The 23,910-nt window shown below is 39.9% G+C and overlaps 1 protein-coding gene and 1 non-coding gene across 7 annotated transcripts in view; one reads left to right on the top strand and one right to left on the bottom strand.

The window, feature by feature from the left end:
* Trim37 (tripartite motif containing 37) overlaps nt 1–23,910 on the bottom strand; it is a 111,861-nt gene that overhangs the window by 69,982 nt on the left and 17,969 nt on the right. For all 6 annotated transcript variants that reach the window (XM_042690794.1, XM_042690775.1, XM_042690803.1 and 3 more), the window contains 8 exons: nt 20,854–20,976; nt 17,053–17,176; nt 14,752–14,819; nt 12,462–12,586; nt 10,418–10,468; nt 8,553–8,634; nt 6,677–6,753; nt 1,961–2,140 (listed from right to left, as the gene is read on the bottom strand). In XM_042690794.1, coding sequence (XP_042546728.1) covers nt 1,961–2,140; nt 6,677–6,753; nt 8,553–8,634; nt 10,418–10,468; nt 12,462–12,586; nt 14,752–14,819; nt 17,053–17,176; nt 20,854–20,976 — 830 coding nt within the window. The remainder of the gene's footprint in view (nt 1–1,960; nt 2,141–6,676; nt 6,754–8,552; nt 8,635–10,417; nt 10,469–12,461; nt 12,587–14,751; nt 14,820–17,052; nt 17,177–20,853; nt 20,977–23,910) is intronic.
* Nucleotides 6,793–6,896, top strand: LOC122120525. The gene has a single exon (XR_006149717.1). It is a non-coding gene; the product is annotated as a U6 spliceosomal RNA (small nuclear RNA).

Raw genomic sequence — 23,910 nt, 5'->3', positions numbered from 1 at the left:
GTCCAGGCCAGCCGAAATAAAAAGTGAGATCCTATCTCAAAAGTAACAAGAGCAAAAAGAATGTAGCAAACTTCAGCTAAGGTTAGGAAAAAAACAAGTTATTTATATTAAATCATAATAAGTTATAAGCTATACTTATTGTTAAAAACCTTAGTATTTATCAAAGCAAATAAATCTTTATAAAAAGACTCTGAGTTCAAGCCGCACAACCAACAGAAAATAAATTTTAATTAAAAAAATTACTTGGGCTGGGAAGGTGGCTCAGTGATAAAGTGCCTGCTGTACATGCATGAGGCCCTGGGTTCAATTATTTTTTTTTGGGTCCGGTCGTGGGGCCTGAACTCTGGGCCTGGGTGCTGTCCCTCAGCTCTTCAGCTCAAGGCTACCACTCTACAACTTGAGCCACAGCGCCACTTCCGGCTTTTTTCTTTTTGCTTATGTGGTGCTGAGGAATCGAACCCAGGGCCTCGAGCATGCAAGGCAAGTGCTCTACCACTGAGCCACCTTCCCAGCCCCCCTGGGTTCAATTCTTCATCACCACATAAGCAGAAAAAGCTGGAAGTTGTACTGTGGCTCAAGTGATAGAGTGCTGGCCTTGAGCTAAAGAGCTGAGGAACAGTGCCCAGACCCAGAGTTCAGGCCCTATGGCCGACAAAAACAACAACAACCAAACAAACAAAAAAAACTTTGATGCAGTATTTATGAAGTATTAAGCATTAAGAATCCTCAATTCAGAACATGTCTGAATCTCTTTATAAAACTCTGAGCTCTCAGGGGTGGGAAGGTGGCTCAGTGGTAGAGAGCTTGCCTTGCATGCCTGAGGCCCTGGATTCAATTCCTCAGCACCACATAAGCAAAAAGAAAAAAGCCGGAAGTAGCACTGTGGCTCAAGTGGTAGAGTGCTAGCCTTGAGCTGAAGAGCTGAGGGACAGCGCCCAGGCCCAGAGTTTAGTCCCCATGACCGGACCCCCTCTTCCCCACCAAAAAAAAAAAACTCTCTCTCAGCTGGGCACCAGTAGCTCACACCTGTGATTCTAGTACTCTGGAGGATAAGATCTGAGGACTGTGGTTCAAAAACAGTTCAGGCAGGAAAGTCTGTGAGACACCTTCCTCCAATAAATTACAAAAAAAAAAAAAGCCAGAAGTGGAACTGTGGTTCAAAGGGTAGTGTTAGCCTTGAGCATTCTTTTGCTCAGGGACAGGCACTGAGGTCCAGAGTTCAAGCCAAGGAGAAAAAAAAAAAATCCAAACTCTCATATCATGTAATGATACTCCAAAGCATCTAACCTGTAGAGGCTAGCTCTACAATAATCCTATGTTTAGGTGTTTACACTCTATTCCTTCTTGTAAATAACCTAAGTATTTCATATTGTTTTCATCTGTTTCTCTACACTTGATCTGTTATCTAAAAACTAAGTCATTCTATAAAATTATGTTCACAAAATAAGTCACCAAAATGCTGTCAAGTAAAACAAATAACATTTGTTTACCCACTATTCTTAGATTTCTACATGTGAATCTGGCACATTTGATACATACAAGCTGAAGGTAATTTCATGCAATATTCTTAGTGTGGCTGCACTGTGACCACCTGCTCCAATGAAGACAGACTTGCAATTTGCCACTCTAGCATTGTTTTCACACACTAAGAGTTTGGAATGTTTCTGTTTTGAAATTAGGGACACTTTTTTTTTTTGGTGGGGGGAAAGTCATGGAACTTGAACTCAGGGCCTAGACAATACTTACCTTTTAACAGATTCCATATAATGGAATTAATAACTAGATGTCCAACACATTTTATTATCCATTTGACTATACAGAACTACATACAAGAAATAAAACAGTTAATAAATTTGCATGATTATAACTAGCATGAATTTCAATATGCATTGTTAGAGAGGTAGATTTTGAAACAAAGATTTGATGACTTCATTCTTCCGTGACAAATAGTCCCTGTTACCTCAAAATCACTGTATCATTTTGTCGATTCAAGTATCCTTCATTTGCCAATAAATCCAAACGGAAAAATCTATTATAGCCCCAACACTCTCCAACTTCAAAGTCCGATGCAAATTCTCTAATGATATTTTTGGTAGGATCATTGCAGGATTGATGAACCATCTCTACACGATATTCATATCTAAAATTGAAAGAGAGACCAATAACACAGTAAAGAATAAAAGACATGGGCTTTGAGGTGTGACTTCGGTGTTAAGACACCTGCTTAGCAAGTGCAAGGTCCTGACTTCAACCCCTCTACTGCCAAAGAGAAACCCAAAGAATAAAAAAATAGACTCATGTAAACATTAAGCTCATTAAGTAATTACTTAGGAAGAAACTTGTCACAAGTTCCTTTCAGAAAAGGTATCTATCACAAAAATAGTATTTTGAATACTGCCACCAGAACATGATTGATACTAGATACTGTTTCCTTCTTCAAATGTTTACCAATGTATCAGGAAAAAAGCAGAACCTCAAATAATAAGTAAGTCTTCTATGAGGAAATTCTTCAGAGAGGTTTTTGTTTCATCGATGCTGAGTAGTTGAACAATCTATTTGAATTCATCTTTGAAGTTTAGTAACACAATTTTAAAATATGAATTTTATTTTTTAAAATATGAATTTTAAAATGCGTTATCATTTTTCTAATACAAGCTATAATAAAGTAACTCACTGTGCATTCAGAAATTCATGGCTATAAAATTTTTTTTCTAGGCAATGCTATAAAATTTACTAGTAGAAAATAAGTATATACTGGAGAAGCTAAAACGCTGTTTCCATAATCTATTATATAAAATTTCCAAGTCTCCAGAATGATAATGTGTAAAAACTTTTATGTACTAAAGGGAACCTACTAACTGGGAAAAACTATCCAAAAATCATACATATAACTAAAGTTTGATATTCAATATACATTAAAAATTCTTACAATTCAGCAGGACAACCCAATATATAAAAAGATAATGGATTTATATAGATATAAGTTCAAAGAACACATATAGGGCTGGGATGTAGCTCAGTGGCAAAGCGCTTGCCTAGCAAGTACAATGTCCTGGGATCAATTCCCAGTACCAAAAAAGAAAAGACAAAAAATATAGTTTAAAAAAAAAAAAGAAGACATAGAAATGCATGAAAAGATGCTTAATTTCACTAGCCATTAAGGGAATGGAGGAGCCAGATATAGTGATGCATACCTGTAATCCTAGATACTGGGGTAGAGATACAGGAATTGTGAATTCAAGATCAGCGTAAGCAAAATCAAAAACAAAACAGAACAAAAATCTTAATAAACAAGTTAGGAATGAGTGGTATGCCTGTAATCCCAGCTGTGAGGGAGGCAGTTAAGAAGCCTGTAGTTTGAGGCCAGCCTTGGCAAAAAGCAAGACCCTACCTAAAAAACAATTTAAAGCAAAAATGCTCAAAGCCAGGCACTGGTGGCTCATGTAATCCTAGCTACCCAGGAGGCTGAGATCTGAGGATCATAGATTGAGGCCAAGTAAGAAAAGTCCATGAGACTCTTATATTTAATGAACAACTTAGAAAAAGCTGTAAATGACACTATGGCTCAAGTGGCAGTGCTAGCCTTGAGAAAAAGAATCTCAGGGACAACACCTAAGCTCTGACTTCAAGACCTAGGACCAGCACCAAAAGAAAAAAAAAAAGTGCTCAAAGTGTGGTTCAAGAGTAGAAATTGGGGGGCTGGGAAGGTGGCTCAGTGGTAGAGTGCTTGCCTTGCATGCCTGAGGCCCTGGGTTCGATTCCTCAGCACCACATAAGCAAAAAGAAAAAAGCCGGAAGTGGCACTGTGGCTCAAGTGGTAAAGCACTAGCCTTGAGCTGAAGAGCTGAGGGACAGCGCCCAGGTCCAGAGTTCAGGCCCCACGACTGGACCCCCCCCCCCCCCCAAAACAAAAAACAACCTAAGTCTGCAGATTTCTTGGTATTGTGAGACTGACTTTGGTCTTGCTTTCATCTTGACCTTTTATTGCTGCACATATAGACTCTGCTGAGGGGCTGGGAAGGTGGCTCAGTGGTAGAGAGCTTGCCTTGCATACCTGAGGCCCTTGGTTCAATTCCTCAGCACCACATAAGCAAAAAGAAAAAAGCTGGAAGTGGCGCTGTGGCTCAAGTGGTAGAGTGCTAGCCTTGAGCTGAAGAGCTGAGGGACAGTGCCCAGGCCCAGAGTTCAGGCCCCACGACCAGACCCCAAAAAAATAATTATAATAAAATAGACTCTGCTGAATATGTAAGATGACCCCACCTGGAATCTATGAATTTCTCTGTGTGCAGCTCTGGTATTCTGCCAAACTGTGAGCTTTGGTGTTCTGCCAAAAGCCTGCTAGCAGGGTTGGTGTTCCTGGACTCTCAGCACTACTTCAACTAAGTCTATAAGATTCTACCTCAGTTCCATCCCTTTTGTCAACCTGAACTCTATGGGTTTAAGGCATAGCACTCACAGAGCTGTTTCTTACAACTCAAAAATTTCTTTTCCTTGTTTCTTCACACAGAAAAATAATTGTTTTGGTCCAATTAGTTTCATTAGTTAGGTTTGGCTCCTACATGAAAAATGGCAAATCTCATCCCTTTCATGTTAGCTATAAACAAATATTCCATACCAAAACAAAAGATTCTTATATAAGGTACTGGTGGCTCACACCTGTAATCTTAGACACTTAGGAAACTGATGTCTGAGAATCATAGTTTAAAGCCAGCCTGGCAGGATAATCCATGAGACTCCTATCTCCAATTAACCACCAGAAAACCAGAAGTGGAGCTGTAGCTCAAAGTGGGAAGAGCACTAGCCTTGAACAAAAGAGCTCAGAGACAGTACCTAGACCCTAAGTTCAAGACCTATGACTGACAAAAAAAAAAAAAGATTTTCATGTAATAGTGCAAAAATAACTCACTAAATGTGAATCTAGATTGCACATTGTAAATAACATTTAATGAACTGCTTATTTTTCTGTTGGTATAATAGCAAAAAAAATAGCAAATTATATAAAACCATATTTTAAGTCATCTCTCAATGAAAAGTAGGCTGGAGCAGGGTGCGGGTGGCTAACACCTGTAATCCTAGCTAATCAGAAGGCTGAGATACAAAGATCACCATTCAAAGCCAGCCCAGGCAGGAAAGTCCATGAAACTCCTAGCTTCAATAAACCACCAGAAAACTGAAGAGGCGCTGTGGCTCAAGTGGTAGAGCTCTGGCCTTGAGCTGAAGAGCTGAGGTTTCTTTGTAATGAAAAGATTCTGAGGGGCTGGGAAGGTGGCCCAGTGGTAGAGCGCTTGCCTTGCATGCATGAGGCCCTGGGTTCGATTCCTCAGCACCACATAAGCAAAAAGAAAAAAGCCAGAAGTGGTGCTGTGGCTCAAGTGGTAGAGTGCTAGCCTTGAGCTGAAGAGCTGAGGGACAGTGCCCAGGCCCAGAGTTCAGGCCCCACAACCGGACTCAAAAAAAAAAAAAAAGTAAATAAAAAAAATAAATAAAAGATTCTGAAACTGGGTATTAGTAACTGTAGAACTCTGTGAACCTACTAAAAAACACTAAATTCTGTATTCTTAGGTGAATTTATAGTACACCTAAGTTCTACCTTATATTTTTTTAAAAGGGTTCCTAATATATTCAAAATCTGAGCAGGATATGTGGCTTAGTGGTAGTGCTTACCTAGCATGCATGAAGCCCCGGGTTCGATTCCTCAGTACCACATAAACAGAAAAGGCCAAAAGTGGTGCTATGGCTCAAGTGGTAGAGTGCTAGCCTTGAGTAAAAGAAGCTTAGGGACAGTGCCCAGGCCGAGTTCAAGCCCCATGACTGACAAAAAAATATATATATATTCAAAATTTGTGAGGCAAATTTATGTATTCCTTTTAAATTTTATTGGCAGTGTTGGAGTTTGAACTTAGAGAGGCAACTGAGCTTAACAGGCTACGTATTACCGTTGGGCCACACTCATAGCTATTTTTGCTTTGTTTTTTTGTTGGTCATGGGGCTTCAACTCTGGGCCTGACCGCTGTCCCTCAGCTCTTCAGCTCAAGGCTAGCGCTCTACCACTTAAGCCACAGCACCACTTCCGGTTTTCTATTTTATTGGAGATAAGAGTCTCACAGCCTTTCCTGCCTGGGCTGGCTTTGAACTTCAATCCTCAGATCTCAGCCTCCTAAGTAGCTAGGATTATTATGCATGAGCCACTGGCACCCGGCTATTTGTGCTTTTATTTTTTAAATAAGGTCTCATTTTTTGCTGAGTCAGTCTGGACCTTGATCTTCCTATTTATACTTCTTGTGTAGCTGGGATGACAAGTACGAAAATCTGGCTTTTGTTAGTTATAAAGAAGGATCTCATGAAATTTTTGCTTAGGTTCACCTCAAATATGATCCTCCAATCTCAGCTTTCCAAGGATCCAGGATTATAGGAATAAGCTACCATGTCTGGCTAAATATATAAACTAAAACACTATTGAAATCAAGAGTGGTGGTCTATAGTCCTACTACCTAGCAAGTAGACAGAAAATAATTCTGAGTAGGCAGGTCTACATAGTGAGATTATATCTCAAAAACAAAAAAAAAAAAACAAAAAAAGAAATTAACAATACATACAGCAAGTACTTAATATAAATTGCTAAGGAGATGTATGTATGTAAATGCACCTCGATTACATTATTAAGTACATATCTTACTTGGAAGTTTCAGGCAAGCCAGCCGAAAGTTCCAGGAACACAGATAAGTAGTAACCACGAACAACTCCATTTCCATCCTAAAGTAAAATGATAATAGGTAACAAGAAATGAATGAAGTGCTCGCTTCGGCAGCACTTATACTAAAATTGGAACGGTACAGAGATTAGCATGGCCCTTGCGCAAGGATGACACACAAATTCATGAAGCGTTCCATATTTAAAAAAAAAAAAAAAAAAAAAGGAATGAAAAAAAATTGACAAAATAACCACTAGCCAGTTAGTTGCTCCTGGCTCATTGCTGTAATTCTAGCTACTCAGGAGGCTGAGGACTGCTGTTTGAAGCCAGTCTGAGCACAAGTCTGTGAGACTCCAATGAACCAGTAAAAAACTGGAAATGGAACAGTGGCCCAGTGGAAGAGCATTAGCCTTGAGCAAAACACTCAGGAACAGGGCCCAGAACCTGAGTTCAAGCCTCAGGATCCCCAAAAAGAATAAAACAAAATAAGACATTTAAGTTAGCAAGTACAGTGGCAACTACTCAGTAGACAGAGATCAGGAATATTAAGATTTAAGGCCAGTCCAAGCAAAGAAGTACCAAGAGGCTACCCTCAAACAATAAGCCAGGTTTAATGGCACATGCTTGTGATTCCCTGCTAGAGGCTGTAAGGAGGATTGTGGTCCAGGCTGATCCATGCAAAAATCAAAAAGGAAGTAAGACACTACCAAAAAAAAAAAAAAAAGCTAAAGCAAAAAAAAGGGCTGGCGATAAAAGGACAAGTAATAGAGTAACTACCTAGCAAGCTTCAGGCCCTAAGATCAAACTCAGCTCACAACTCCAAAAGATAAAATACAAAATGATACACATATGTTTTTTTTTGGGGGGGGGGGAGGTTTCTATATTTATATTTTATTTTTTAAATGATTTTTTTGGTGGTACTAGACATCAAGCCCAGGGGGCTATATGTATGGAAGATAAAACACTTTTATCTACTCAGGTGCACTTCAGCCATCATTTACATGACTTTTAAAGAACTTTGGGGGGGGAGGACTGAGGGGGGCAGGGGGAGGGGGGAGATGGGAAGGGATGGGAAGTGAAACAAAGGAGGAGGCAACAATGCTTGATAAGAAATGTATTCATGGGGCTGGGAAGGTGGCTCAGTGGTAGAGCGCCTGCCTTGCATGCATGAGGCCCTGGGTTTGATTCCTCAGCACCACATAAGCAAAAAGAAAAAAGCCGGGAGTGGCGTTGTGGCTCAAGTGGTAGAGCGCTAGCCTTGAGCTGAAGAGCTGAGGAACAGCACCCAGGCCCAGAGTTCAGGCCCCATGACCGGACCAAAAAAAAAAGAAATGTACTCATTATCTTGCCCATGTAATTGTAATTTTCACAATAAGAAAATATATATATTAAAAAATATATTCAAAAAAAACTTTAAACATTTCTTCTAAAGAAATGTCTATCTTTTCAAATGCTCAGAGAAAGTACTTATATCAATCATTCAAAAGTGGAAGTTGTGTGGTGGCTCAAAGTGGTAGAGGCTAGCCTTTAGCAAAAAGATCTGAGAAATTACCTAGGCCCTGAACTCAAGTCCCACAACCAAAGAAAGAAGGAAGGAAGAAAGGAAGGAAGGAAGGAAGGAAGGAAGGAAGGAAGGAAGGAAGGAAGGAAGGAAGGAAGGAACGAACACAAGTCTGGAGGTAAAATACAGGACTGGAGTTGTAGCTGAAGGGATAGAACAGATTCCTAGGTGCACAACCCTGAGGTCAAATTCCAGTACTAATATGCAAACAAAAAAATACAATATTGTCATTAATTTATTGATTTCCTTACTTCACCAAAAAACTTGGTTGAAAATTTATTAGAAATATGAGAAACTTACTGGGTAAACTTTTAATCTCCAGCAAAGGCCTGAAACTTGTAGAGGTGGGCTGTACACAGGATCTGCTCTCTGGCGCAAAGTGCTAAAGAAAAAGAATACCAACCAAACCGAAGATCAAAACTACTATAAAATACAACTTGTAAAACCAACAGCAAATCATACTCTTTCAGTTAGTACTTGTAATCCTGATCTTGTCAAGGTGCCACTAAATAAGCCCTGATACACTAATGTCCTAAAATTAAAGAAAATGTAATGATACAAAAACATTCAGCAAATCCTTTAAAAACAAAGCAAAAGAAACAAAACCCTAAAAATTGTGACCTTCAAAAGAAAAAGGATCATTAAGCATCCTGATTTGACTTTTTTCAATAACAGTCTTTCATTTAAAAACAAGACTGAAGACATGGTTCAACTGGTTAAGCACCTGCCTAGTAAGCAGAAAGCCAAGCTGAAAGCCCAATACCAAGCAGAAAAGTAAAAAATTAATAAAAAGAAAAATAAAAGTATCAAAGGCTAACATGCAACTTACAAAGCCTACACATTTTCTTACAATACCGGCCTCTTGGGCTGGAGACAGAACTCAGTGATAAGAGTACTGCTTCCTAGCAAATACAATGCCTTCTGTTAAAATTCCCAGCATAGCAAAAGCAAAAAAAAAAAGGGGGGAGGGGTGGGAGATTTGTGCTTGTGAAAGTCAATTCAGCATTTCAAATGCATACTGAAAGAACTAAAATATAACTTTTAAGCAAAATTTATTGAAATTAAATATACTTCAGTATACTTGTCTCCATTTTCCTCTTGCCTTTCTCTAAAACCATATTGCATACTTCTGCAAGAGCACTACATCTGAAATGGCTTCTTACTGTCAGTAACAGATCTCAGTGGACTTAGCACAACTTTTACTTAAGGCAGGTAGATTGGGGGCTCATATACTTCCATATTCTCACCTCTCCACTTTAGCAAACTAAGCAAAAACTAAGCAAACTCTTAAATTTAATAAGTATTTCCTTTTCTTAGAATGGAGAAGCAACAACCCTGAAGATGTAAGATGAGCATACCTAATTCAAAACGCTACAAAATCTGAAACTTCTGAGCTCCAACAAGAGATCACTAGAGGAAAATCCTACACTCAGCCACATGTAACATGATACCTGTAAAAGCACTAAAAAAAAAAACTATATAAAATTACATACTTGCCATACGTATAAAGTACTTATAAGAAACAAATGTTTAGAGGTGGGCACCGGTGGCTCATGCCTGTAATCCTAGCTACTCAGGAGGCTGAGATCTGAGGATCACAGTTCAAAGCCAGCCCAGGCAGAAAACTATGTGAGACTCTTATCTCCAATAAACCACTAGAAAACCGGAAGTGGCGCTGTGGCTCAAGTGGTAGAGTGCTCGCCTTGAGCTGAAGAACTGAGGGACAGCGCCCAAGCCCAGAGTTCAAGCCCCATGACAGACCAAAAAAAAGAAACAAATGTTTAGACCTGTGTCACATAATCAAATGTCATTTTCCAAACAAACTATTCCAAAAATCTGAAAAAAATCTGAAATTTAAAATGCTTCTATAGGGCTGGGAAGGTGGCTCAGTGGTGCCCAGGCAACAGAGTTCAGGCCCCACGACTGGACCCCCCCCCAAAAAATAAAATAAAATAAAAAAATACTTCTATACTTAAGCATTTTAGATAGGGGATACTGAACCTGCATAAGCTAGACCATCTCTGTTTCTAATAGGAAGCTTGTTTTAAGACTACTTAACTGAGTGATCATTCACTTGGTAGGTATGTTTCCTATCAAGGAATGAGACCTTTACAGCTCTTCCTTATAAATACATGAAAAAATAAACAGTGCTCAAAAACTCTTACCTGAAATTCTCTAAAACAAAAGTTGCTGAATCATAAGATGGTACTAATTCACTGAGAAGAAATAAAAACAAATTATTTACCTTACATAAATTGAAATTTTCATTTACTTTAAAAGAAAACAAGCTCTCATTAACAGTTTGATAATTTTAAACAGAATCTCAAGTAATTCTTATATTAGGGTTTGAGAACTACCAGTCTAACATCATAGTGTAATTATAAATATGCATGGAAGAATATGCTATTCAAAAGAATTTAAAGGGACTCAATGTAGCTTAGTGGTAGAGTGCTTGCCTAGCATGCATGAAGCCCTGGTTCGATTCCTTTGTACCACATAAACAGAAAAATCCAGAAGTATCGCTGTGGCTCAAAGTGGTAGAGTGCTAATCCGGGCACCGGTGGCTCCTACCTATAATCCTAGCTACTCAGGAGGAGGAGATCTGAGGATCATGGTTCAAAGCCAGTCCAGACAGGAAAGTCCATGAGACTTTTTTTTTTTTTTGGTCCTGTCGTGGGGTCTGAACTCTGAGCCTGGGCGCTGTCCCTCAGCTCTTCAGCTCAAGGCTAGCACTCTACCACTTGAGCCACAGCGCCACTTCTGGCTTTTTTTCTTTTTGCCTATGTGGTGCAGAGGAATCGAACCTGGGGCCTCAGGCATGCAAGGCAAGCACTATACCACTGAGCCACCTTCCCAGCCCCCATGAGACTCTTATATCCAATTAACCACCAGAAAACCAGAAGTGGCACTGTGGCTCAAATAGTAGAGCGCTAGCCTTGAGCTTAAGAGCTCAGAGACAGTGCCCAGGCCTAGAGTTCAAGCCCCATGAACAACCAAAAAAAAAAAAAAGGTAAGAGTGCTAGCCTTGGGCAAAAAGAAACTCAGGGAAAGTGCCCAAGCACTGAGTCCAAGCCCAAGAACTGGTACATGCACACACATGCATGCATGCGAGACACACACACACACACAAAATTTAAAGATTCAGAGCAAGATAAAACTGACAAGCGTGGACCAGTATCAACTCTTCAACTGCTTTCTCCCAGTATCTGTCACCTTTAAATTATTTTAGTATGATATCTCTTTTAGAGTTTTGTTTAATAGGATGTTAATTCAGAACATAAAAATAGAACTGATAAAAGTAATTTATTTGATTATTTTCTATAGAAAATGTTGCTCCAAGAAAAAGACAAACAATTTTTAGTGCACTATCATTTCCTCTTTATTGTTTAACACTAAGTCAAAAACTGGGCATTAGTTGGGCATCGGTGGCTCACGCCTGTAATCCTAGCTACTCAAGAGGCTGAGATCTGAGGATCACAGTTCAAAGCCAGCCCAAGTAGGAAAGTTCAAGAGACTCTTTATCTCCAAAAATAACCAGAAAACTGGAAGTGGCGCTGTGACTCAAGTGGTAGAGCGCTGCTAGCCTTGAGCTGAAGAGCTGAACAGTGCCCAGGCCCAGAGTGCAAGCCCCAGGACCAACACCAACAAAAACAAAAACAAAAAACACAAAAAACTGGATATCGTGATGTACACCCTATAATTGCAACACTTGAAAGGCTAAGGCAGGAGGATTTTGAGTTCAAAGTCAGCCTGGGCTACACAACAAGACCCATAATATGAGTCCATCACATTTTTTTGTTGTTGTTGTTGGTCGTGGGACTTGAACTCTAGGGCTTGGGCGCTATCCCTGTGCTCTTCAGCTCAAGGCCAGCACTCTACCATTTGAGCCACAGTGTCACTTCCGGTTTTCTAGTGGTTTATTAGAGATAAGAGTCTCACAGACTTTCCTGCCCAGGCTGGCTTTGAACCGTGATCCTCAGATCTCAGCCTCCTGAGTAGCTAGGATTACAGGCATGAGCCACCAGCGCCCAGCATCACATTTTTTTTTTGAGACAAGATTTACATGTGCAGAGTTCCCCAGATCATATTACTAGAAATAGTACCTTAAAAGAGATTAAGAGCTAAAAAGCACAACTGATTCTTTTGAAACAAGTATATACCTTTTGTACACAAACTTCAAGTGAAAATGAGATTTAAAAATTGTCATACCTGGTAAAGTCCGGAGGAACAGGAGTGGTAACAAAAGATGCCATGGGTTTTCGATGAACTTGCTGAAACATCATTAGGATCTCTGAGCTCTTAGATATCAGTTCACTTTTACTACAAGACCGCAACTGTGTAAGGAAAAAAAATTAGCTGAATCAACAGAAATGCTATTCAGTAGCAACTCAAAGTTTTAAGAAAAAAATAACAAATTAGCTACCTGCTGAAAAACAGATAAAAGAACCCACCAATACAGTGAAGTGGTTATGTGTACTAACAAATAGCTCCTGCAATTTCAGAGCCTTTTCTTTTTCTTTTGGCCGGTCATGAACCACACAACAAGACCCAGCCATTAAACAAATAAAATTAAAATAATAAGAATTATTATAGGGCTGGGAAGGTGGATCAGCGGTAGAGCGCTTGCCTTGCATGCATAAGGGCCTGGGTTCGATTCCTCAGCACCACATAAGCAAAAAGAAAAAAGCCGGAAGTGGTGCTGTGGCTCAAATGGTAGAGCGCTAGCCATGAGCTGAAGAGCTGAGGGACAGCGCCCAGGCCCCACGACCTGACCCCCCCAAAAAAAAGTTGTACTATATTTGGGGCTGGAAAGGTGGCTCAGTGGTAGAGCGCTTGCCTTGCATGCATGAGGCCCTGAGTTCGATTCCTCAGCACCACATAAGCAAAAAGAAAAAAGCCGGAAGTGGCGCTGTGGCTCAAGTGGTAGAGCGCTAGCCTTGAGCTGAAGAGCTGAGGGACAGCGCCCAGGCCCAGAATTCAGGCCCCACGACCGGACCAAAAAAAAACAAAACAAAAAACAAGAATTATTATTATTATTATTATAGCTGGGCGCTAGTGGCTCACATCTCTAATCCTAGCTACTCAGGAGGCTGAAATCTGAGGATCATGGTTCAAAGTCAGCCTGGGCAAGAAAGTCCATGAGAATTATCTCCAATTACTCACAGAAAAAGCCAGAAGTGGAGCTGAGGTTCAAGTGGTAGAGTACCAGCCTTGAGCAAAGGGCGCTCAGGGACAGCACCCAGGCCCAGAGTTCAAGATTCAAAAGTAGTACAAAAACAAAAAACAAACAAAACTGGCACCAAAACAAATAAGAGTCCATGAACATAAGGACAACTATTTCTTGGGAAAAAATGCAACAATTAAGATAACCTTTTCAACAGATGGTATTAGAACAGATGGTATTAGACAGCCAATAAAACAAAAACAAAATAACCAAAATCTTATCCTGTATCTATACCTCACCAATAAAAATACTCAAAACAGTTTTTTTGACTGAGATTAGGTCTTGATATGTAAGCCCAGACTTGCCTCTAAATCAAGATCTATCTGCTTCACCTTTTCCAAGTGCTGAGATTAAAGAGTACACTACAACTGTCTTAAAGTAACAAAATGTCTAGCCAGGCACCAGTGATTCACACCTGTAATCCTAGCTACTCAGGAGGCTGAGATCTGAGGGCTGAAGTTCTAAGCCAGCCCCAGTAGGAAAGTTTGTGAGACTCTTATCCCCAATTAGCAACCAGGAAAGTAGAAGCAGCACTATAGCTCAAAGTGACAGAATTCTAGCCTTGAGCAAAAGAGGTCAGGGACAGCTCCCAGGCCCCAAGTTCAAGCCCCATGTCCAACCAAAAAAAAAAAAAAAAAGTTCTAAAAAATAAGAGAAAAATTTTGTGACCTTGGGTTAGATAGATTTCCTAAATATCACACCAAACCTCAAATTGATAAAGACTTCAAAAATTTAAAGTTCTAGAACTCTATATTTTTAATAGATTTACAATTTCTGTGGGTTTATTACTAGTTTACAAAATAGAAAAGAAAAAGAGCTGGGCACCGGTGGCTCAAGCCTGTAATCCTAGCTATTCAGGAGGCTAAGATCTGAAGATCCAGGTTCAAAGCCAGCCCAGGCAGGGAAGTCCCATGAGACTCCTATCTCCAATAAAGCACCAGAAAACCAGAAGTGGCGCAGTGGCTCAAGAGGTAAAGTGCTTATCTTGAGCTGAAGAGCTGAGGGACAGCGCCCAGGACCAGAGTTCTAGCCCCAAGACTGACAAAAAGAAAAAGGATTCTATTCTTACACAACATTATAATTATACTTCTCAAATTGAAGAGAAATCTTTTATCAGCTGATTCTTATTTCATAAGAAAATATCTATTGTAACAAATAGATCCTCTGATCTCAAAAAGATAATCTGTCCCCACCTACCTCCTACTTCACAAAGAACCACTTTTAAGAGATTTGCAAAATCTCAGAAATGAAAAAGAAAATTATTTTGTTCATCACCTGGTGTTCCACCTCCTGAAGTAAGGATTCCAATAGCTCTGTTTCTTGGGTTAGAGATGTCTTTTGACCTGTTCAAATGTACAGCATAACTTCACTACTGATTTCAGAATAAAATTAGCTTCTAATAAACATGTTTAAAAATCTATATCAAATAAGCGAAAGTTCTTCATTAGTTTAAACCTTCTAGTGCTTTAAGAAATAGAATCTAGGAGCTGGTTAGGTAGCTCAGTAGTAGAGTGCTTGTCTTGCATGCATGAGGCCCTGGGTTCGATTCTTCAGCACCATATAAGCAGAAAAAGCCAGAAGTGGGGCTGTGGCTCAAGTCGTAGAGCACTAGCCTTGACCTGAAGAGTGAAGGGACAGTGCCCAGGCCCACAGTTCAGGCTCCACAAGTGACCCCCCCCCCCCAAAAAAAGAAAGAAATCTAATACTAATCTACTTTTGAATAGAATTCAAATGTTGAATACTAATTAGTCAAAGTATTTCTTAGGAAAGAGAACTTTAAAGCCAGGCACTGGTGGCTCATGCCTGTAATACTAACTACTCAGGAGGCTGAGAACTGGGATAGCAGTTCAAAGCCAGCCTGGGCAGGAAAATCCATGAGACTCTTAGCTCCAATAAACCATTCAGAAAACCAGAAGTGGTGCTGTGGCTAAAGAGGTAGAGCCCTAGCCTTGAGCTGAAGAGTTCAAGGACAGCGCCCGGGCCCAGAGTTCAAGCTCCATGACCGACAAAAAATAAAAAATAAATAAAAAAAGAGAACTTTAGAATCAATCCTTTTTGGGATTGGGAATGTGGGGCTGGGAATGTGGCTTAGTGGTAGAGTGCTTGCTTAGCATGCATGAAATCCTGGGTTCAATTCCTCAGTATCACATAAACAGAAAAAGCCGGAAGTGGTAGCGTGCTAGCCTTGAGCAAAAGAAGCTCAGGGACAGTGCCAGGCCCTGAGTTCATGCTCCAGAACTGAAACAAAAAGAAAAAAGAAAAAAAGAATAAATCCTTTTCAAAGACAAAATTCACACCGGGTGCTAGTGGCTCCTGTCTGTAATCCTAGCTACTCAGGAGGCTGAGATCTATTAGTGTGGTACTGAGGAATTGAACCCAGGGCCTCATGCATGCTAGGCAAGCACTCTACCACTAAGAAGGCTGAGATCTGAGGATCGCAGTTCAAAGCCAGCCCAGGCAGGAAAGTCCATGAGACCCTTCTTCTGCAATTACCCACTAGAAAACTGAAGTGGCTCCTCAAAGTGGTAGAACATTAGCCTTGACTAAAAGAGCTCAGGGACAGCACCCAAACCCTGGGGTTCCAAAAAAAAAAAAAAAGACGATGACAAGATCCAACTTAGACCCAAACATCAATGGCTCATGTCTTTTCATGAGGCTGAGAGCTGAGGAACATGATTAAGAGCCATCCCAGGCAAGAATGGACATGAGACTCTCTACAATTAACCACCAAAAAGTGGGGCTATGGCTCAAGTGGTAGAGTACTAGCCTTGAGCACAAAAGCTCAGGAACAGTGCCTAGGCCCTGAGTTCAAGCTAGACGGGCACCAAAAAAAAAAAAAAGAGAGAGAGAGAGAGAGAGAGAGAGAGAGAAAACTCAACTTAGGCCTAACAAATTCATCTAAGAGAAGAACAATGGCTGAACTGGGTTCAATCCCTGGCACCACCAAAATAAATGAATAAATTAACATTAGACTATACTATTATTTAAATTTTGTTTAATAGCAGGCTCCTTGCTGGAAGAATAACTCAGTAATAGAGGACCTGCTAAGCAAGCAGAATACTCTGAGTACAAAAGCTAGTACACTATAAAATAAAATTAAAATTAAAAATAGGCTCCATAATCAAAGCAGTATGAGGCAATCAAATACAGCATGAAGAACCAAATGGGGGAGCAATAAACATTTGAATATTTAGACTGAAAAAGAAATCTACTAGAAATAAAAAACAAACAAGAATTTAAATGTCTTTAAAAAAGCTAAAGAGTTGGCCAATGTTCTTAATCTCCACTAAAGACCAGAAAAAGAAAAAAAGGACACTGTTTTGGATTTGTGGGAAAATACATGGCACACACAATGAAAGGCATTAACCATTGGAATTCCTTCCCAAATGGCTGTATAAGCTTTTCTCTAATGATTTCTAAATATAAATGGTACAATAGTCCAGATAACAATATGGAGATACCTAAAATCTCAAGATTTCTTTCTAGCCTGTAACAACTCACCAACCTCACAACTCAAAGACTAAACTTCAATCAAGATCAAGGTACAATGTAGGAGAAGTATTCAAAAGCACTCACCCATCAGTGTAATAAGCTTGTTTTTCAGCTGTGTATCTAGTCGTGCAATCATCATCTCTACTGCATTTCTAATTTCCCGAACACGTTCATCTTTTGCATTTCTTACAGCTTCTACATTTCTTTCCTAGCAGATAAACAGGTCAAGAGAAATTTAAGTAGAGAACTTTAAGAACAAAAGGAAGTGGCACTGAAACAATCAATGCAATTATTTTTTTAAGTGATAATAGAATTTGAACTCAGGGCCTCATGCAAGTGCTCTACCACTTGAACCATACCTCTTGGAATTTTTTTGCATTGGTTATTTCCAAGATAGGGCTAAACTTCATGTCCAGGCTGGGTTGGATTTGGATCCTATATGTGTTTTCCTTTGTTGCTGACAGGCACAAAGACTGTACCCAACCACTATGTTTCCCCTGTAGCTTCGGATCACAGGCTCTTTTCAGCCACTGATTGAGATGAAGTCTACCAAACTTTTTCTTGACCCTAGATCCTTCCAAATCTCCACCTTACAAGTAGATAGGATTACAGGCTGGGACCATTACACCCAAAACAGATGAGTAAAGATTGGGAGAATTGCGGGCCTCACGCCTGTAATCCTAACTACTCAGGAGGCTGGAGAATTGCGGGGCCTCACGCCTATAATCCTAACTACTCAGGAGGCTGAGATCTGAGGATTGCGGTTTGGTTCAAAGCTAGGCCGGGCAGGAAAGTCCATGAGACTCTTATCTCCAATAAACCACTAGAAAACTGGAAGTGGTGCTGTGGCTCAAGTGGTAGAGCTCGCCTTGAGCTGAAGAGCGCAGGGGCAGTGCCCAAGCCCAGAGTTCAAGCCCCACGACTGACAAAAAAAAAAAAAGATTGCAAGAATCAAGGTTTGAGGCCAGCTCTAGTAAAAAGTTCACAGGACCCCATCTCAACCAACCTCAGCTATGGTGGCAACTATAAATGGAAGGATTACTGACCCAGACTAGCCTGGCCAAAAATCAAGACCTTATCTCAAAAGTAACCAAAGCATAAAGGTCTAGAGGTATGGTTCAAGTGGAAGAATACCTGCCTACCATATGAAGCACTGAAATCAAACAATAGTACTGCCAAAAAATAAAATCTAAGTGTATGATAATTTAATAGACATTTGAACAAAAAGTACTATAATTACAAAACTGGTTTAGGTAATGCATACATAGGCTATATATAAAGTTCTACTTACATCCCAAACAGTCTGAGCATGAGAGCCTATAAGACTCTTATCTCCAATTAAATATCAAAAACCTGGAAAAAGACAGATGGCTCAAGTGATAGAGTGCTAGTCTTAGCAAAAAAGCTGAGACATTGTTCAGTCCCTATGTTCAAGCTTCAGGACTGGCACCAAAAAAAAGCCAATATTTACTTATGCTAGTAATTTTTTTTCATTCATTTTCTTCTTTTTTTTTTTTTTAGAACTATATACAAAGATATTTTTTTCCCCTCAAGATTGCATAGTAGGGGCTGGGAAGGTGGCTCAGTGGTAGAGTGCTTGCCTTGCATGCCTGAGGCCCTGGGTTCGATTCCTCAGCACCACCTAAGCAAAAAGAAAAAAAAGCCGGAAGTGGCGCTGTGGCTCAAGTGGTAGAGCGCTAGCCTTGAGCTAAAGAGCTGAGGGACAGCGCCCAGGCCCAGAGTTCAGGCCCCATGACCGGACCAAAAGAAAAAAAAAAAAGATTGCATAGTAAGCTGGGCACTGGTGGTGGCTCACGCCTGTAATCCTAGCTACTTAGGAGCCTGAGATCTGAGGATCACAGTTCTAAGCCAGCCTGGGCAGGAAAATCCATAAGACTCTTATTTCCAATTAACCACCAGAAAATCAGAAGTGACATCATGGCTAAAGTGGTAGGAAGAACCCAAGGACCGCATCCAGGCCCAAAGTTCAAGACCCATGACCAACCAAATAAAAACAAAAAAACAAAAGATTGCATACTAGCCATGCACTGGTGGCTCACGCCTTATAATCCTAGCTACTCAGGAGTCTGAGATCTGAGGATCACAGTTCAAAGCCAGCTGGACCAGGAAAGTCCTTGAGACTCTTATCTCCAATAAACTATCAGAAAACCGGAAGTGGTGCTGTGGCTCAAGTGGTACAGCGCTAGGTTTGAGCTAGCTCAGGGACAATGCCCAGGCCCAGGATTCAAGCCCCACAACTGACAAAAAAAAAAAAAAAATTGCATAGTGTATGCAATATATTTTAAAATGGCATACCACTGAAAATAAAACAATCGTTCCTGTTAAGAATCTCAACCAAGAGTAAGAGAAAATAATAGTATATAAGTAGATGAAGGCCAAAATAGAAACCATACAGCTTGGTTCATTTTTCTTTTCTTTAACTGTATTTTTTTTTTGTCTTTTCTTTTTTGGTACTGGGGATCAAACCCAGGACGTTGCACTTTCTAGGCAAGCGCTTGGCCACTGAGCTACATCCCAGCCTTTTGGTTCATTTTTCAAAACAACTATTATCATACATGTAATTCAACAGTATTATTTTCTGTGTGCAGGGGTGGGAACATCATTTTGATAATATGATGGGAGAGATACACATGCTTCTCAAATGCTTTTCATCAACTGCCTGCCTATAGCTTAAAATGGTCAAATGGCCCTTCAAAAAAAAAAGTTCCCCATCCCTCAACTGTAAAGAATGTTGGGAATGATGATGCAAAATTAAAACAAAGAAAATATCTGTCCTTAAGAATAATATACAAATCTTGTCAGGCATCAGTGGCTCATGCCTGTAATCCTAGCTACTCAGGAGGCAGGGATCTGAGGATCACGGTTCAAAGCCAGCCTGGGTAGAAAAGTCTGTGAGACTCCAATAAACCACCAGAAAACCGGAAGTGGTGCTGTGGCTCAAGTGGCAGAGCGCTAGCCTTGAGCTGAAGAGCTGAGGGACAGCACCCAGGCCCAGAGTTCAAGCCCCACGACAGACAAAAAACAAAACAAAGCCAAAAAAAAGAATAATATACAAATCTTATTTATAGCTGTCATCCTGGGAACTACAAACAGAATATATTATAAAGAGTATAGTACTTGCTTGAAGCCTATCACATTTCCTCACAGAAATAACATTCTAAATTGTATATAACTCACCAAAACTGGCCTATAGAGTACCTTAAGAATAGTGGTCTTCCGGGGCTGGGAAAGTGGCTCAGTGGTAGAGTGCTTGCCTTGCATGCATGAGGCTCTGGGTTCGATTCCTCAGCACCACATAAGCAAACAGAAAAAGCCGAAAGTGGCGTTGTGGCTCAAGTGGTAGAGCCTTGAACTGAAGAGCTGAGGGACAGCTACCAGATCCAGAATTCAGGCCCCATCACCAGATTCCCCCCCCCCCAAAAAAATAGTGTTCTTTCAATTTAGCAAAAACCCTCCCAAATGCAGGGGATTCAAATGAATAACTTAATGAGGATACAAGACCAATACTGACTGCTTAAAAGTCAATTGCTAGGGATAAAAAGGAGTCAATTATTCACAGTAATAAGCAGACTTACAGGCTAATTGACCTTTTAATTCTGCATAAACAGTAATTCTCTGGCTTCAACAGGTTCTGTATACACCAGAACTTTATATGTAAATTCTTCAGCTACTCTGAAGTTGCAAAGATTATCTATCTATCTATCTATCTATCTATCTATCTATCTATCTACACACACTTTCATACAAACTTCTTGTCAAACATTCAAACCTTAAAATCCTGATTTCAACACGTTGGTTTATATAATTATACACATACAATTATAGAATATAAAAAGGTTGGTGATCTTGTAGTAATTATCTTACCACTTCTTGAACCAAGCTGATGAGTTCCATAAGACGTCGACGAAGTTTGGCTACTTCCTCATTCACTTTAGTGACATGTTGTTCATAAATCTCGGCCAAAGGTTTAAAGGTATGTCCACCGTGCTATTTAAATTAATAAAAGTAATTTTAGAACATTTTTACATTTACGGATTTATTCACTTACATTTACTTTTTAACACTCTATGGAAAATTATAAACTGGTAAGTATTTTCAAATAAACCTTGTCTTTATATTATTAAAGCAGGCAAGTTCTTGCAAAAAAAATTACTTGACCCAGTGTGACTTCTGCTGAGACTATAAATGCTGGATATTAGTAAACTATTGATTTTTCTAGAAATCGTAACTCTTCATAAAGAACCAAAATCCTGCGTGGGGATATAGCATGTGTCCTCAGCACCACTATCTTCCAAAAATCACGAACAAAATATCTTTTAGCTACAATTCAAACCATCTGTCACAAACTTACTAGCCACTCTACTTCTAGGTAACACTAGCCTGCTTTAATGTCTTCAAATTTCTTCTAGGGCTTTGCAAAAATTACTCCTTCTTACTCAAAGTAATTGTTCATCTATTATCTCAGAAACTCTTAATTTATACTCATCTTTTAGAGCTTAGCTCTAAATCACCTTCCACAATTTATGCCCTATTACCAAATTTCTACATTCCTAAAATCTATCACACCAATTAATAATATTCAATTGTTTATCTGTCTCAGTCACTACCAAATCCCCAGTCTTAAATATAGTTGAGTAAGTTAGAGCACACTAAAGAAAAACGTTAGTATACACAATTAGCACAAACAATGAATTGATTTCTCAAGCTACAAAAATGTATGATAGCCCCAGTACCAGTAGCTCACCTGTAATAACTAGCTACTTCAAAGCTAGGAGATTCAAGGATCATGGTTCAAAGGGATCAAAGCCCACAAAACTCTTAGTTCAAATTACCCACCAAAAAAACAGAAATAGAGCTGTAAATCAAGTGGTAGAGCCTTAACTATGAGCAAAAAAGCTCAGGGACAACACCTAGGCCCTGAGTTCAAGCCCCAAGACTGTCATCAAAAACATAAAAAGTGCAGAAATTGAAGACTTAACAAACTAGTATTACAAATCCAGCTGCATTCAGCTGAAAGTTCTGGCACTAAAAAAACTTTTTGCATTTTAGAAGTCCAATTTATAACTCTCTTGTATAGTAAATAAGAGTTTCTTTTTTTTTTTTTTTTTGTCGGTCATGGGGCTTGAACTCTGTCTGGGCCCGGGTGCTATCCCTCAGTTCCTCAGCTCAAGGCTAGAGCTCTAACTCTTGAGCCACAGCCCTACTTCCAGTTTTTCTGGTGGTTTATTAGAGATAAAGAGTCTCACAGGTGCTGGGAAGGTGGCTCAGTGGTAGAGCGCTTGCCTTGCATGCTTGAGGCCCTGGGTTCGATTACTCAGCACCATAAAAAGCAGAAAAAAAAAAGCCAGAAGTGGCACTGTGGCTCAAGTGGTAGAATGCTAGCCTTGAGCTGAAGAGCTGAGGGACAGTGCCCAAGCCCAGAGTTCAGGCCCCACGACCGGACCCAAAAAAAAAAAAAGAGTCTCACAGACTTTCCTGCCCAGCCTGGCTTTGAACGATGATCCTCAGATGTCAGCCTCCTGAGTAGCTAGGATTACAGGCATGAGCCAGCAGCGCCCAGCTTAAACAACAGAATATGTATATAAAATTAAAAGCTGCTTCTAAATAAATGCTTTACAGTCGATAAAGGCAGGCTATCTTAAAAATCAGCTTTTAGCTTGGCATGGTGGTACACACTTATGATTCCAGCAACAAGGAGGCTAAAACAAGAGGACAGAGAACTCCAGGAAAGCCTAGGTTATATAGTAAAACCATCTCTCAAAAAAACAAAATAAAAACTCAAACCAAAGCTGAGCATCAGTGGCTCAGGCCTGTAATCCTAGCCTCTCAGGAGGCTGAGATCTGAGGATCACAGTTCAAAGCCAGCCTGGGCAGGAAAGTCCCCATGGGACTCTTATCTCCAATTAACCACCAGAAAACTGGAAGTGGCACTGTGGCTCAAGTGGTAGAGCACTAGCCTTGAGCTGAAGAGCTCAAGATCAGTGCCTAGGCCCAGAGTTCAAACCCTGTGACCAATGGGGGAAAAAAAAAACCTCAAACTGAAAATCTGCTTTTAAAGCCAGGTGTGGTCAGACCTGCCTATAGTCTCACTTATTGGGGAGACAAGAGGTAGGAGGACTGCCAAAGCCCAGGAAGTCTAAACAAAGTATGGGCAACATAGTGAAAAAAATGTCTCAACAAATGAAAACAAAAATCTACACTGGAAAGAGATTAAAGAAAAGAAACTAAAAGGAGAGAAAAAAATAAGTTTTTTTATATACTCTAAAAACATTTTACTATTTTACAAGTGATTAAGATCCTGCCAGGCGCTGGTGGCTGACGCCTGTAATCCTAACTACTCAGGAGGCTGAGATCTGAAAATCATGGTTCAAAGCCAGCCAGGGCAGAAAAGTCCATGAAACTCTTATCTCCAATAAACCACCAGAAAACCGGAAGTGGTGCTGTGGCTCAAGCGGTAGAGCTCTGGCCTTGAGCTGAAGAGTGCAGGGACAGCACCCACGCCCAGAGTTCCAGCCCCATAACCAACAAAACAAACAAACAAACAACAACAACAACAAAAAAAAGTGATTAAGTTCTTGATTTTAAAGCAATCCAAATTAGGCCAGTATATCAGCTGACTTTTACTCAAAGAAAAAGATCTTGACACTGTAACAAAGATTTAAAAATGAATATAGAATAAGGAATATAGGTAGCTCACTAGTAAAAGCACATGCGCGCGCGCACACACACATATACACACACACAGGTATTTATGTTTTACAGGTATTAGCTTAAAATATCTGTGTGAGAAAACATCAAACAGTACTCAAATTACCACTCAAGGACATTGTTCTAGAATAACAGAAGGTATAATACCTTTAATAAGGCATACACAAAGAAGATTTTTTTAATTTTCACTCTAGAAGGTAAAATGATACTATT

The sequence above is a fragment of the Dipodomys spectabilis genome, unplaced genomic scaffold, assembly GCF_019054845.1.
Source record: "Dipodomys spectabilis isolate Male_0828 unplaced genomic scaffold, ASM1905484v1 ptg000004l, whole genome shotgun sequence".
In the NCBI taxonomy this organism is placed as follows: domain Eukaryota; kingdom Metazoa; phylum Chordata; class Mammalia; order Rodentia; family Heteromyidae; genus Dipodomys; species Dipodomys spectabilis.
The sequence above is the reverse complement of the archived record's forward strand: the minus strand, read 5'-3'. Positions and strand labels throughout refer to the sequence as shown.